General features: G+C 42.8%; 1 protein-coding gene across 1 annotated transcript; it reads right to left on the bottom strand.

Moving 5' to 3' along the window:
* Positions 1–365: 365 nt before the first annotated feature.
* On the bottom strand, positions 366–14,030 carry FAS (Fas cell surface death receptor). Its single transcript, XM_058810688.1, has 9 exons — positions 13,878–14,030; positions 7,525–7,672; positions 6,833–6,967; positions 4,030–4,138; positions 3,463–3,527; positions 3,042–3,116; positions 2,838–2,905; positions 2,319–2,343; positions 366–1,516 (listed from the first exon to the last, which is right to left on the bottom strand). Exons 1-9 carry the CDS (start codon positions 14,028–14,030, stop codon positions 1,086–1,088), a joined length of 1,209 nt encoding a protein of 402 aa, XP_058666671.1. The 3' UTR covers positions 366–1,085.
* Between the last annotated feature and the right edge of the window lie 506 nt (positions 14,031–14,536).

Raw genomic sequence — 14,536 nt, 5'->3', positions numbered from 1 at the left:
AAAGACATCTTTCTTACCCTGTAATCTGGAAAAATCAAACCTTTCCAGTGAAGTCTCCCCTTCTGTTGAAGGACTGTGTGAGATTTGCACAAATTGGTGCGTGAAAGGGAAAGGCCTCACAGCAAAGCTGCCAGCACTTCACTGGTCCTTTGAATTTAGGAGCCGAGTCCTCTGCACTTGGTGATGGAAGAAAGGTAAGGTGTTTTTTCATTACAATGATCTCCTTTATTCTGATTTGCTAACCTGAGTAAAAGCAAACTTGAACATGACAGCTATATACTGCACGATAATAAAGACAGAAGTCATGTTTTATGCAGATTTTTTTTTAATGAAGAAGATGCTTTTATTGTATCAATTTCTGCATTAGAAAAGCATCATACACTCTGAAGGCTGCCTTCCAGAAATGATGTTGTGCTGCTGACTCTATTAACCCCATGCTCCTATTTCTCTGAAGGTTTCAAACATTAGAAGAGGCTTACAAACATTGCTGAGAACAACAGAGATAATTATTTTTACCTAGAACTGAGAGCTTTTAGTATAGAAAACTTGCACACATATACAAAACTCCATATACACAAAGAAGTGCTTTCATGAAAAATAGAAATTGTATTTGCAGCAGAGTAGAACCTACACAGCAACACCTATATTTCAGATTAATCAGGTGTAAGGCAGGTAACGTTATTTTTTCAAGTACTCTTCCTATGTAGACTCATAACATGAGCTTTCCCTTCAAAAAAAAAAAAAAAGGAACAGCCTGCATTTTTAATGTATGTAGAATGTTACATTGATTAAATAATGCAGGACCATGCATTTAAACAATTCCTTTTCTTCAAATTATAACTTTTCCTCTTGTAATGACTCCTATAGCTGGAGTCTTATATTGCACCTTTTAGTAAACAAGTCATAAACTTCTTGAAGTCCTTAACAACCAAAAAAGGCTAGAACTTTTTTTAAAGGAAAGATATTGCTACAAAATTTGCAATTATTCCTTTTACATGTAATAACTTACTTGAGTTCAATCAGAACTGCCAATGAAAATGAACTTTGCTATTTATATTAGAGAAATACTCATTCAGAAATAAATTTCAAGTTACTCTGTGTAAGGTCTCTTCCAAACTAGCAGTAGAGGCTTTGCTTAGCTCAGCACTCTCACTGTAAGAGTTTCTACCCTCCTGAGCGCAAGTTTTGCTTTGCTCAGTGTCAGGATTACAAGACTGTCCCCCTTCCTGAGAGCTGGAAATAGCTGCCTTCAGTTTTTTCTCAATTTTATCAGCTGCAGCACACATTTTTAACTCTCTCAGGCTCCGTATTAGGGTTTCATAGGCTCCCTTCATCCCATGACTTTGATACCAGACTCGAAACAGCCTAATCTTCTGTTCAGATGTATCACCAGGAAAATCCTGAATGCTTTGGTCTATGGTAGGTTCTGATACATCATGGTGACGAGCAAATGTCTTGACTTCTGTGAGTGTCATCTCTGCCACAATACCAGGAATGTATCTGCTCAGGTCAACGTCTAGGAGCAGGAAAGGAAATTAATGCACCTGGCTCTTTTATCTTACTGGGTTTTATCACCTGCACTCAGATTTGATACTTCTATCCAAAGCAGATTAAGTTTCAGGTATTTGTGACTCAGTATGGTTTACGTGTGATTTTTTACAATATATGGCAGGTCTCTTTTTACGAAGTTCCTGCCAGATGCTAGGTATTTCAAACATTCAGGCTTGTAGCCATATGGCTTTCTACCACCTAAAACAGTCTCAGTTCCCTCTGTAACCTATTCTGTCCTTCTCTATCATGGAAGTGTGGTCACCTCTCACGTACCCATTTTTCTCAAAATAGCATTGGGAGAGGTCATGAAACAGAACAGGTCTTCTGTTGTGATACAGTCTTGGAGCTTATCTTTTTTCCTGTTGTGTACCACTCCTCTGGATTTGCCCTTTAACAGAATGTAGGTTTGTGAATCTTCAATCCCATTGTGGACTGTTCCCCTGTCATAAATATCCATGGTTATAGAAACAGTTTGCTGTCTGTACCACATGCAGAACTGAAATTCACTTGTAGACAATGCGTGATCGCTCCCTATGCAACAGAAATTCCTCCTGAAGCAAGATTTCCATGATGCCACTAAGTGCCTTGATGAGCATTATATGAACTGGCACTTCTTTAGCAAGTGTTCACTTTTGTGCTGGCATGACAGGTCTAGACAGTGGCAAAGTCTACACAAAAATACTCTGTTTTTTTTTTTTTTTAGTTTAGGAATTTTTTATCTGTATCTGTTTTTTCTTTCTACTGAATTTTGATAAATTGTTTCTTACCTTGAACTATAAGAGGTATATCCACCTGAAAAAAAAAAAAAAAAGGCAGGAGAGAAATAAGTAGAAACAACCTTTGTAAAATCCCACACTTATCTAAGAGGATAAATACATTTCATGATAAATCTATGATTTTCTTTTAGTTTTCTCCAGGATTCCTGTTTTATGAATGGGAGAGTCAGACCAGACAGACAGACCTCTTTTGACTTGGGTAAGTTTGGGGAATCACCTCCTAATGCCTAGAATTATGCATGGGGACAGAAGCATCCTGGGTTGGTGGAGGCCTGATGATTTGTGAAGTTTTGATCATGGTTATGTGATTTAGGAAGCATTCCGACAATCCTGAAGAAGTAATACAGGGTTTCTCTTACTTCTCCCAAAAGAATTCTTGTGGTAAAATTTACTTCATTCATGTCATAGAAGAAAGGCATACAAATATTTGGGGACACCCAGTGCAATTTAAATGGAAAACAGTTCTTTGCATAAAGCTGAGTTTTTTATGATCAAAGCAACAATACTTACATGCTCTCCTTTGTAAACTCCATTACCTGGTGTATTGATTTCAAGATCCTTCTGTTTTCTTCTCTTGTCTGAAACAAAAAAAGCATTTTTAAAATTTAGGGTAGGATATCTCTCCTTTGGACTCCAAGAATATAAAATTATATTTGAATAAGCATCTGAATACCTCATTCAGAGTATAACAGGAATAAGTAGGGAATCACTTACACCAGACTATTGCTCCAGCTATTATTGATAGTAATAGTAGTACCCCAGCAATGATCAACCCCAGCGTTGCTGGATCTGTTGGAACATTGGAAAATTTGCATGAAAGATAAGTCAAGAAATGCAATACAGCAGCACACCAAATTTTCAACAAGACCGTGTCAGGTTTTAAAAGCCCTCCTAACACAAAAGCCAAATATGTTAAAGACATAACCTATGGTGAGCTGCCCCTAAAAAGGGGTAGCAGCCCCTACAGCTGCACAGGGATCAAGGGAAAATCATATTCTGCAGATCAGTAGAGGGAACAGTGGGACTGAGGCCCTGAGCTGTCAGGAATTACTATGGCCAGTGTGTAGAACAGGACAATTGCAATTGCCTCTCAAAATACAGCCCGTGCTGCACCTTGCTGCGTTTTAATTGGTACCTTTGGTTCCACACACAGTGTCTGAAGCTGCAGTACATTGCTCTTCAATTACACCGCTTTCACATCTGCAGAAAATATGAACACAAATTATTAGGGGATGTTTTTTCTCTCTTAAGCTGTTCAGAGAGCAAATCAAATCTTCTGAAATGCTTTATCAGCAAAATATTTCACATTTTGCTGATAAATATGCTAGTTTCATATTCTAAATTCCTGATCTTGGGGTTTGGAATTTAATAACATGAAAATCTGTAGCTGTGGGAAAATGTATGAAATTATTTTTCAGTGTAACAGTAGCTCACACAAAGACAACAGGAAAGCTCAGATACTTTATTAGCAATTTTGAAAAGCATATAGAGACTCAGTGGATATATATTTTTTTTCTATATGCCTTTAGAAAGCCTTCATGGCTGCAAATTGAACTGACTGAACTCAGCTCAGGTGCAAAGGAAAATTGGTATGCTTTCCCTGAGTTTATAGATCACCTTAGCCTCTGCCTTGAAACCAGCTGGAAACAAATGTGATTACATATTAACAATTTCGTATGTAGTGATGAAGGCATGAACTTACATGGTACATGGAATGCAAGTGTCACATTCTGTAGAACTGCAGAAATGGTTCTTTGCACAGGCACACTGCGTGTTCTCTTCTGGGGTACAGTTCTTCACAACCTCCAGCCCTAAAAACAGATCTCTTAAGTGTACTAGTCTGAAAAAGCAGGCTTCTGCCCACAAAGTCTTGTCCTCAGACTTGCTCCACCTCTGCTGGAACTGACGAGGCTTAGCTTTATCACACGCACACGGAGCTTTTCTAAGGAGCTGGGCTGGCAGAGCTGCCAGAGAGACCTCTGCTGGACGGGAGCGCAGAAAGCTCATCCATCACACAGTGCGGCTCTGAAACCCATCACACAGTGCGGCTCTGAAACCCATCACACAGTGCAGCTCTGAAACCCATCACACAGTGCAGCTCTGAAATCCATCACACAGCGCGGCTCTGAAACCCATCACACAGTGCAGCTCTGAAACCCATCACACAGTGCAGCTCTGAAACCCATCACACAGTGCAGCTCTGAAACCCATCACACAGCGCGGCTCTGAAACCCATCACACAGTGCGGCTCTGAAACCCATCACACAGCACAGCTCTGAAACCCATCACACAGTGCAGCTCTGAAACCCATCACACAGTGCAGCTCTAGAACCCATCACACAGTGCAGCTCTAGAACCCATCACACAGTGCAGCTCTAGAACCCATCACACAGTGCAGCTCTGAAACCCATCACACAGTGCAGCTCTAGAACCCATCACACAGTGCAGCTCTAGAACCCATCACACAGTGCAGCTCTAGAACCCATCACACAGTGCAGCTCTGAAACCCATCACACAGTGCAGCTCTGAAACCCATCACACAGCGCGGCTCTGAAATCCATCACACAGTGCAGCTCTGAAACCCATCACACAGTGCAGCTCTAGAACCCATCACACAGTGCAGCTCTGAAACCCATCACACAGTGCGGCTCTGAAACCCATCACACAGCACAGCTCTGAAACCCATCACACAGTGCAGCTCTAGAACTCACCACACAGTGCAGCTCTAGAACTCACCACACAGTGCAGCTCTAGAACTCACCACACAGTGCAGCTCTAGAACTCACCACACAATGCAGTTCTCTCCAGGAGAGGACTCATTTAGCACAGCCAAATCCCAACTTCTTTTTCCGATTTAGTATTGTAAACTTCTGAGTTTCCAGAAGGAAACTCAGAAGATCACACAGCCAATCTCCCTAGTTGATAATGGAGATGGGTTCTTTGCACTCCCTGACAGACAAAAAGTTTTACCTTTTCTTGAAGACCTCCACTGATGGGGAATTCCACTGTCTCTTTTTTGGCTAACATATCAATGTTAAGTATTCCTCTTAAGAATCAAAACAAATTATTAATTTTCTCCTCTCCTCAGTTTACATGATAATGCTATCTCCATCCATGAAAAATATACTTCTGCATTAAAAATTACTGTATCTCCCTACTATGAAAGCTATTTTCATAGGCATATAAAAACAGAACAAATTTTTGAGTTACTACATTCAGTGCCCTGCTGTAATTTGAAACTACTTAATATTTCAAAATTTGATGAAGCTCTACTGTAACATCAGTGCTAAAGTAACTCATGAAAATAGTGGATATGAATGATCATAAGAATGGTTCACAGGGAACTTCAGTGGTAATTTTCCTCTTGCCTATTGTCAGTCTACTGATTTCTCTTCAGCTACATTACTGTCTGTGCAATATTGGGGCTAGCCATTACCCTTTTCCTCCCTTCAGTTCTAATAATTGTGACACATATAAAATACTGAATTGTTTCACTCTTACCAATTTCATCACCCACACAAAAATGCTTATTATAACAGAAAATGAGAGGAAAGTTTTCTATCCGTATTGAAGTCCTAAAGGAAGGGGAGAGCACTAAAAATTGATATTCCAACAGGTGATCTGAGTACAACCATACTGGAGTTGAGAACTGTTTGTCCATTCACTAAACTTGATTTTGGGTATGAGGAATGAAGACCTGTCGTTCCCTAAATCCAAGCAGAGGACATCTACAGGACACCTGGTGGAACTGGTAGGAGATGAGTTTAATGGACTTTTAAAAAAAAAATCTGTGATGGGTATTTATGCAACAGGTAGTGAATTTCTGCTGTCACCCAGCAGGTTCATGAACAGAGGGCTCATAAACAGACACTGAAATGACTAGGTAGGGACAGATCTTCCAGCGTCCTTTCCCTCAGCTGTGGATGCTGACAGACTGCAGGGCCCAGAGCACGGAGAGCAGACAGGTTGGTTTGTGTTATCCCTGAACAGCCCCTCGTGCCTGCACTGCTGACTGCAGAGCCCCGGCTGGGTGGGCCCCTGCTCTGCCCCAGGAGGGCTGGCCTCAGCCTCACACACTGTCCCAAACTGCATCCTGAGTGTCTCTCAAAAGACACAATCAGTTTTAAAGAACATTATCAATTTTTGAAATGCTATTAAAAAATCATTACTTTTTACACCCCTCTTTTAAACAGAGGATGAAGAAGAGGGAGAACTTGCCTTCCTTGACTCAAACCAGTTTGTACAGTGTCAGCTTAGCAAGGACTTTGGCTAAGCAAAGGCAGATATTTGGAGAAATAATGGACCAACTATTTGTCTTCCTACTTTGTGCTTGATGAAAGGGAGCTGGAGGATAAACTTACTACTTTCTCACAAATTCATTCATGTCCTACCACTAAAAGTTTTGACTCTGCGTGCTAACCACGACTAGGAATTCTGGAGACTTTTCAGTGAAATCCTGTGTGAAAGAGGAGCCATTGCTACAGTTGCTATTTCTATAGACTTACCAAAGTGGCTGTCACACCATTTGCATCTAAAACACTCTTCTAAGTCATTGGGGTGATCCATGAATTCCTTTCCTTTCTGACATGGAGCACAGTGTTTGGTAACATCTGTTGGGCAGGAGACATTTTTAACAAAACCTGTAGAGACAGAAAACCAACAATTTAGAGAGCAGCCACCAGCTCTAAGACTAACATCAGAATTTCATTTTTAATCCCAAATACTTTTGATTCCAAATATGGAATGTATATTCTTTGTGCATGTGTAGATGCCCTCCAGGAATGTAGTATACATAACTTTTGATTATCCCCACTCTTCCTCTAATTTAATACTGAAGGAGAACACACTAAACAAAACTACATGAAAAATTGTAAAACCCACAAATCTATGGAATCCTGTAGGCAAAAGCATGTGTTTTCACTTTTTCAACCTTTTTCAAATATGTGCATGTTAATTTTTGGCTCTTTTCTAACAATCACATTATGAGAGAACTACTCTTTGTAGTGAGAAGTTATTGGTGCATTGAGCTTAAGAAATACCTTTGAAGTGGCTAATGTCCTGTAACAAAACAAAGATACAGCTGGAATGAAGTACTGCATCCAGGAAACCACTTCATGCCTCCCCAGTATCCCAGCACAAAGCAATGTGCTTGTGTGGTGTCCCCTGCTAATGACTTCTCAACACACATCATACTCACCACTTCTACATTTCTTGCAACACTGACTATCTAAACTGTATTCATCCTCCCTGCAGTTAACTTCCCTCCTGGAAATGATTCTCCTATTGGATGTTATTAGAGCTGCAGTATCATTTTTGCACTGTGTTTCAATAACTAGGAGAGCCACCTAGGAGAGAACAGAAAATTAGACAAAAAATGTTTAGGACTGTGCACTAAAACTGTGTAGAAGAGTCACATTAATAGCATTATCTATAACTAAACATAATAAAATTCACTCCCTTATTAAAACTATTCATTGCTTTAGATTTAATAGACAATGAGGGCCATATTAAAGCCATGAACCCTACCACTACACTCTCCTTTCAAATTACTTTACAGCAGATCCATTTCTTTGAACTTTTTGCACTGTCAATTGCAACTGTCAATTGCACTGTCAATTTGCACTGTAAATTGCATAATGCTGGAAGCTTTTTGTTTGTTTGTTTTTATTTCGGTCATTAGGCAGTAGAGGTTTACTGGTGACCCCTGCCCTGCCTCTTCTCATGATAATAATAAAGCACTGTGGCCCAGAGGCCAAGCCATGGTTTTTGTATTATTTTGGAAGAAGGAGGAAGAATGATAAGGATAAATCTGGTATAGTTTGTCTTCTTCTCAGCAACATTTTCTGGGGAATTCTATATTTACTGTGCATACACTAAATATGAGATGTCTACATAATGGAGCTATGGATGTTGACCACCATTTCAGTTAGATGCAGAAAACTCTTGATGTTAAATTACCAAAAAAACATTTTGGATATCAAACTGGGCTCTCAAGTGAAGGAAGTGTTATCTGTTGCTAACTAATGATGTAACCAATAAGACCATTGCCTTCTACAGGTAGCCATTTCTTTTCATCTTCTAGTCTATTCACAAGTGAGAAGGTGGAAAGAATTTTATTTCCTTAGCAGCTGTTGGTTTAAAATATATATACTATTAGTTACTGGACGTAATTAAGAAGGCCTTTCTTTGCACCTGGAGGTGAAGCTCCAGCAGCTGAAACAGCATAATTAACACTGGAGAAACTCTGAGTAGGGATGGCCATCAATTCCCCTGTTTGGTGCTCTCTCTTCCTTTGCTGCCAAAGCTTTCAGGGTGCTCTCCTCTGAATCCTAGTGTTAAAAAATTAAAGTCTCCACAGAAGCTTTCAAGTGGATGTGCCAAATTAGTGTGATTTGTTTTCCTTTTGTCTAGGAGATCTACCTCACTAAACACTGGATTAGAAACTCCAATTAAAAAATAATCACTAAAATATAGTCAGGGATGTATGACCAGTCTGGTTTGGTTTTTCCTAAAGCAGTATGAAGGAAATGTTGAGAGAGTCATGCAGACAATAGAATATAATCAAAGAAGGAAACATAAATTTCTAAATTACTAATACCAGTAAAACCTTGCTTATTTTACCAAATGCCTGCAAACACAGTGAGTGCAGAGATGTGTTCCCTCACACCAACAAAGCTCCCTGCCTCTTGTTTATGCTTTTGTACAAATGGGCTGTGCTGGTATGAGGGGCTACAGAAGCAGAACATTTTCAGATGGATGCCCTCGGCTCCTGCTCACAGAGATGAACTTCCTGGTACACTTACAAGAAGTGGGGCTGACTTCTCAGAATTTGACACTCAAGCAGCACCAAACACCTACAATGGCTCTGCTTGCAGGGATGTCTTACAACATCTTCCTGTGGAAGGAATAATGATAATACTGTGAAGGCTTTTCTTCAAAGCAGCGCCCTAATTTTTTCAAACATTTTTTCCTCCTGGATTTGCGCCCTTGTAAAAGCAATCTATTTGCTATTTAAAAATTTGGGGATGTCTCATAGGAAAAAAAACCAGAAAAGAATCAATACTCATTTAGCTTCCTGTGCACACCTTAGTTGCTTTTTCGGTTGTCACTGAGCAGTAAACACCAATATCAGAAAGGAAGCAGTTTAGGGGCTTTTAGACAGGGATGATAGGTGCTTTTTTATGACATGTACACTCAAGCAGTGGTTGTATGTTTTCAGCCCAAAATGAGTCACAAAGACTCTCTTTTAACTTTCTCAACCTAAAAAAAAATTAGTTTTGGTATCTAAACTGAAGACTTAGATTGCACTAAGCAGTCAAAGGGAATAAGATCAATCAGCTGGGGACATCTACTCTTAGCAGAACCCATAAAAATATGAGCCCAGGTTTTCTGGTTTTGCTGCATTTGCATTACTCAGACAATGAAAAGAGTTTTCTACCTAATTCCTCTCCTTCATTACAACAGGGCCCTCCAAAATGCTTTCACCAACAGGTATTTGCTAAGGACACTTTTATGAAACCTGCTTTCATCTGCATTTCTAGGGCACAGTGACAAGAACTTTCATTTCTTTGAATACTCGTGTCATTTTGGGATTCTCCAGTTCTTCCTCTGTCAAAGTATTCTTCATGACATCTCAATCTATTTCAACAGAAAAGCTTCTGCAAGACACAGCTTATAGGTATGTAATCTCAGCTTTGGAAGTGTGTGAGCTTGTAATTTGCATACAGGACTTTTTAAAACTTTACAATGTCAACCCTGAGAAAAAAAAAGTCTCTGTTTTCTCCTGTTATCTTTGTAATACATTTTATTTTTAGCAAGCCCCTTCTCCCATTTCTCATCTATAAATGCTGATGGATGAGAAGACTGATGGTTACAGTATGTGGCATTTTTTTTTCCACTCCATATTTGTTACATGGACCTAGGTGCATGAGCTCATCAGGGGCTTTCTAAGTGTTAAAAAAAGGAGGAGGCGGGATTTTTCTTGTTTTTTTTTTTTTTGTCTTGTGGAAGGTTAGTTGCCAGAACTAGCTTCATTTTAATATGCTTTTCTCTGTAATTAATCTCCCTTGTATTAACTCTGTCAGGCTGGCCTTTTCAAAGAGCAATTTCACTCAAAGAGTAATCTTAAGAGGATACTCTACTCCAATTGTTTCACTACGACAAGAAATTTCTTCTTCCAAAACCTCTAGTATCGTTTTTCCTCCAAGTCTTTTTTTTTCTCCCACCAAGGCTGAATCTCAGTACCAAAACAACCTCTAAAAATATTATTTTACATTCTAAAATCTTTTATGAAAAGAACAAAAATCAATTTTTTAAAGCCCAGCAATGGGAGTTGGTATTTCCCCACATCTAGAAGCACCCTGAGCTTCTTAAATTCCAAGGGAAATGTGTGTTTAGTGCCTGTGAGAGCAAATAGCCTCAGACTGTTCAGCACCTTCAAACACTCACTGTTCAAATTCAATCCACTACCCTTTCATATCTCAGCTGACTCACATGCAAACTGAAACAACATACTGGGGCTGGGGGTTCTATGATTGGTTATTTTGTTGGGTTTTGCTCTTCAGAAGTACTGTACTACTAAGCACCTACTAGTAAATACTACAGTAGTAAGTGTAGTAAATACTACACTATTTGGAGAGTTGGGAGAGATATTGACAGCTCTCACCTCAATTTGTTGAAGCTAAGCAGGAATTAGAGCTTGTCAGATAGAAATCTAGCAACTCTCACCCTTCTCCTTTTCTAACACAAAATGGTTTTCTTACGATTTTCTCTTTGTTCAGTGAGTTACTGCAGAGATGAGGGTGGTTACAGTGGAAACATGCACAGACATGTTTCCAGAATTGGGGCCTTTGTACTTCTCACTTGAGTCTTGGGTCATCCCACCATTTTATGGCTGTTTATGCATGTAAATCTGTGTATTAGTTTTCCATGATATGAGGAAGAAAGGCCAATGCAGTAATGCAGGAACCTTGTTTTCAAAGGTACATCTTCTGAACTTCCGGAAAACTGCCTGCTCTGTGGTCATATCATAATTACAAAATATTTACATGACAGTTCACTCTCTGGCCTATTCCTGTGGAGGACTGTCTTGAGGTGATTTTATGGTGGTACTTCATTCCCTAAAGGCCAGGAGAGGTTGGAGATGAAGCAGGAGGCTGGGCTGGGGCCTGGGAAGGCCGGGTGCAGGCTCGGTTCTCTCTCTCTCTCTGGCGCGCTTCAGGCTGCGCCTCGGACTGTTAGCTCACTGCCTTTGCTCCATCTGCATCCCTGCTTGCTCAGGAAAGCAGCTCTTCTTTGTCTTTCCCCACCTTTCCCCCTGGACTTCAGCAGAAATCATTCAGTGGTTTCTTTTTGGTTTTATTTCTCCACTTGATCTGTTTCGGCTTGCAGTCCAGGGAGCCTATGGGGGTGGTGGGAAAGACCCAGGCCAGCAAATAAAGGACACTAAACCCCACCAGTTTCATCTGCTGTGAGGAGCAGACCAAAGCCAGAAGCTCAACAGGTTCCTATCTACTTTTTGCCTGAGCTGCTGCATGGATTTTTTTTTCTTCCCTTTCCTGAGACAAAGGGAGCAGCCACCATCCTTGCCCCCTGGCCATGGGGCTGGGTTGGGGATATAAGGTTCAATTTATTTTTTCTGTCTTGTGGGTATCTTGTTTTGTTAGTAAACAGGGATTATTTTCACTTGCACCCACTAGTATTCATTTCTCTCATTGGCAAAAAGGGATTATTGGAGCCCTTCTCTTTAGAGGAAACATTCATTCCAGAGCATTTTCTCCTAAAATCTGTCTCTGAACTGATACAAGTTTGTCTCTCAGTGGTACGTAGCTTTGTAGCTTTTTCTACATGGAGAACTCAGATGTTTTCTAACTTCATAGACCATGGCTATTTTTGCATGACTATCCCTAAATCTTCTTTTACTTGAGTGCAGTATGGATTCCTTGCGAAATTGAGGTCTCATTCAACAAACTGTTTTCATGTTCTGGTTTAACCAAATAACATGCCAAACTCTGACCATGTTTATTTTATAAGTAATGAAACAACTTGCTAATTAAAACAAAAACCTTTTTAAAAATAGAGATTATGTAGGAATGCTACAGTCTTTCTAAGGTATACTGAAATTTGGAAACTACTGGAAAATAAGAGAAAATATATATATATTCTCTGGACCATTGTTATAAATGAAATTATTTTTAATATTAAGATATATATTTTGAATTGTTCTAACATACTGAGCTACACTGACTTTTCTGTCACTAGTTGGCTGCTCCTGTACAGGAAAAGGTAATACACACTTCTGTCAGCAGATGAGAATCCTCCTTTGTATTTAATTATGCTTTAATGATTTGTGCAGGGGCATGGATAGAGCTCTTTGAAATACTTTAAGTATTTTACTACCTGTTATGCAGTTGGTCAGACCACAATTTGAGTGGTTTATACATTAAGACTAGATTTTATCCTGGCTAACAAACACAGTTTGTGTTGTGATTTGTAATAAAACCACGTTGCAAAGAGACTTGGGAGGTCAGCTGCAGCAAGGTGTCTCTGGAACGGGAGAATTGGGCTGGGTTAGCAGTGTGTTCTGCAGGCACACTTCCAGGTGGCTGTGCTGTCCAGCAGGGCTCACTGCCACCTGCCTCATCGCCCGGCATCCCTGGGCTTAGGGCAGCCCTACCTGGGCACTGAGCCAGGGCAGCCGCACACCCTGCACCTGCCCAGGTGTGCTGCCCTGGAGCTCCCTGCCGCTGCAGCAACGCACCCGGAGCAGCGCAGACCCTGTGCTGGCCACTGACACACACTGACACTTCCCTGCTTTCCCTGCTGCTGACGGCGGCCGCTCGGAATGGATCTTTGTCAAGGTAACTTTACTGATGAGAGTGAGACAGGAGACGGAAGCTCTCAGAAGGGACTCACTGTGTGCACAGGCATGGCTCATGCAAAAAGGAAGGCCCTGCCCTACTGATTCCAGTAAATGCTGACGGCAGGCTTGGACCATTCCTTTGGCTTCTCCTGGGCCACTGTCATAGAGGTTCAAACTTCTCCTCCATAGGTATTTGCTTTTACGTTGCTTTCCCTGCTCGCTGGTAGGGATCGGCTGAGGTGCAGCGCAGGTCGGCTCCCACCCAGCCCGGTTTTAGCCCGGGCACGTCCCGCACCTCCCCGTGCTGGCGGAGCGGGGGCTCTGCACCTGCCTGGCCCGCGGCTCCGGCCGCTGTGGGTGCCTGCGGACCAGCGCCAGCTGTCCCTGGGTGCCCCCACCTACAGCCACCTGCATCCATCCCCCCTTTCCTCCGTCCGCTTGACACAACACGCACTTCACTGAAGACCTTTTAAAAATGCCTCAACTTAAAAGTGAATTTTTTCCACTTAAAACATCGCCCAACGAGCTGACTGAAATGTCGCTAACAAGTTTGCCACGGCCGGCAACGAGCAGCAGCCGGGCAGCGCTCCTCGCCCCGCGGCGCCGCGTTCCTCGGCCCCGCCGGCCCCGCCGCCCCGGCCGGGGCTGTCCCGCCGCCCGCCCGCTGCCCCGCTGGGGCGGACACTTACGAGGAGCAGGGCAAGGAACCCTCGGGCCACGCCGCCGCCGCCCCGCAGTGTCCCCATGCCGCCGCTGCCCGGCACTCTCCGACGGGAAGTGGCCCGTTCCTGCGGGACAGCCCGAGCTGCCTGCGCCCTCCCATGCCCCGCCGCTCCTCCCATGTTGGCAAACACGGCACGGCACGGCCCGCCCCCGGCACGGCTCGGCACGGAGCGGGGGCTGGGCTGGGCCGGCCGTGGGGCAGGGCAGCCCGGGCGCGGTGATCCGGCCCCGGGCAGGGCTCCGGCCGCCGGGCGAGCCGCGGACACCGGCGGGACAGCCCCGAGCCCCGCGGTGACCGAGAGAGAGCGCTCGGGGCTCCCGCTCGGGTGTCCCGGGGACGCGGGGACCGCGGGTGCTTGGCCGGGGACACCTACTCGGCAGCTCGGGGGGCCAGGCAAGGCCCCGAGGTCACCGAGCCAGCAGCCTTAGTGCTGGGAATGACACATTCGATTCCTGCGCTTCAGGTGCTGGCTGGAGCTATTGCCTCCCTACCGGGGCAGAAACTGTTTTTCAAGTACTGCCAAGGGCGGGCAGTCCCGTATGGGTAGAATGGAGCAGGCACTCAGGACAGGCTAAACTCACTGCAGCAGGCAGGCACTGCCCTTTGCTGTCTTATTGAAAGGGT

Source organism: Ammospiza caudacuta, chromosome 9, assembly GCF_027887145.1.
Source record: "Ammospiza caudacuta isolate bAmmCau1 chromosome 9, bAmmCau1.pri, whole genome shotgun sequence".
In the NCBI taxonomy this organism is placed as follows: Eukaryota; Metazoa; Chordata; class Aves; order Passeriformes; family Passerellidae; genus Ammospiza; species Ammospiza caudacuta.
The sequence above is the reverse complement of the archived record's forward strand: the minus strand, read 5'-3'. Positions and strand labels throughout refer to the sequence as shown.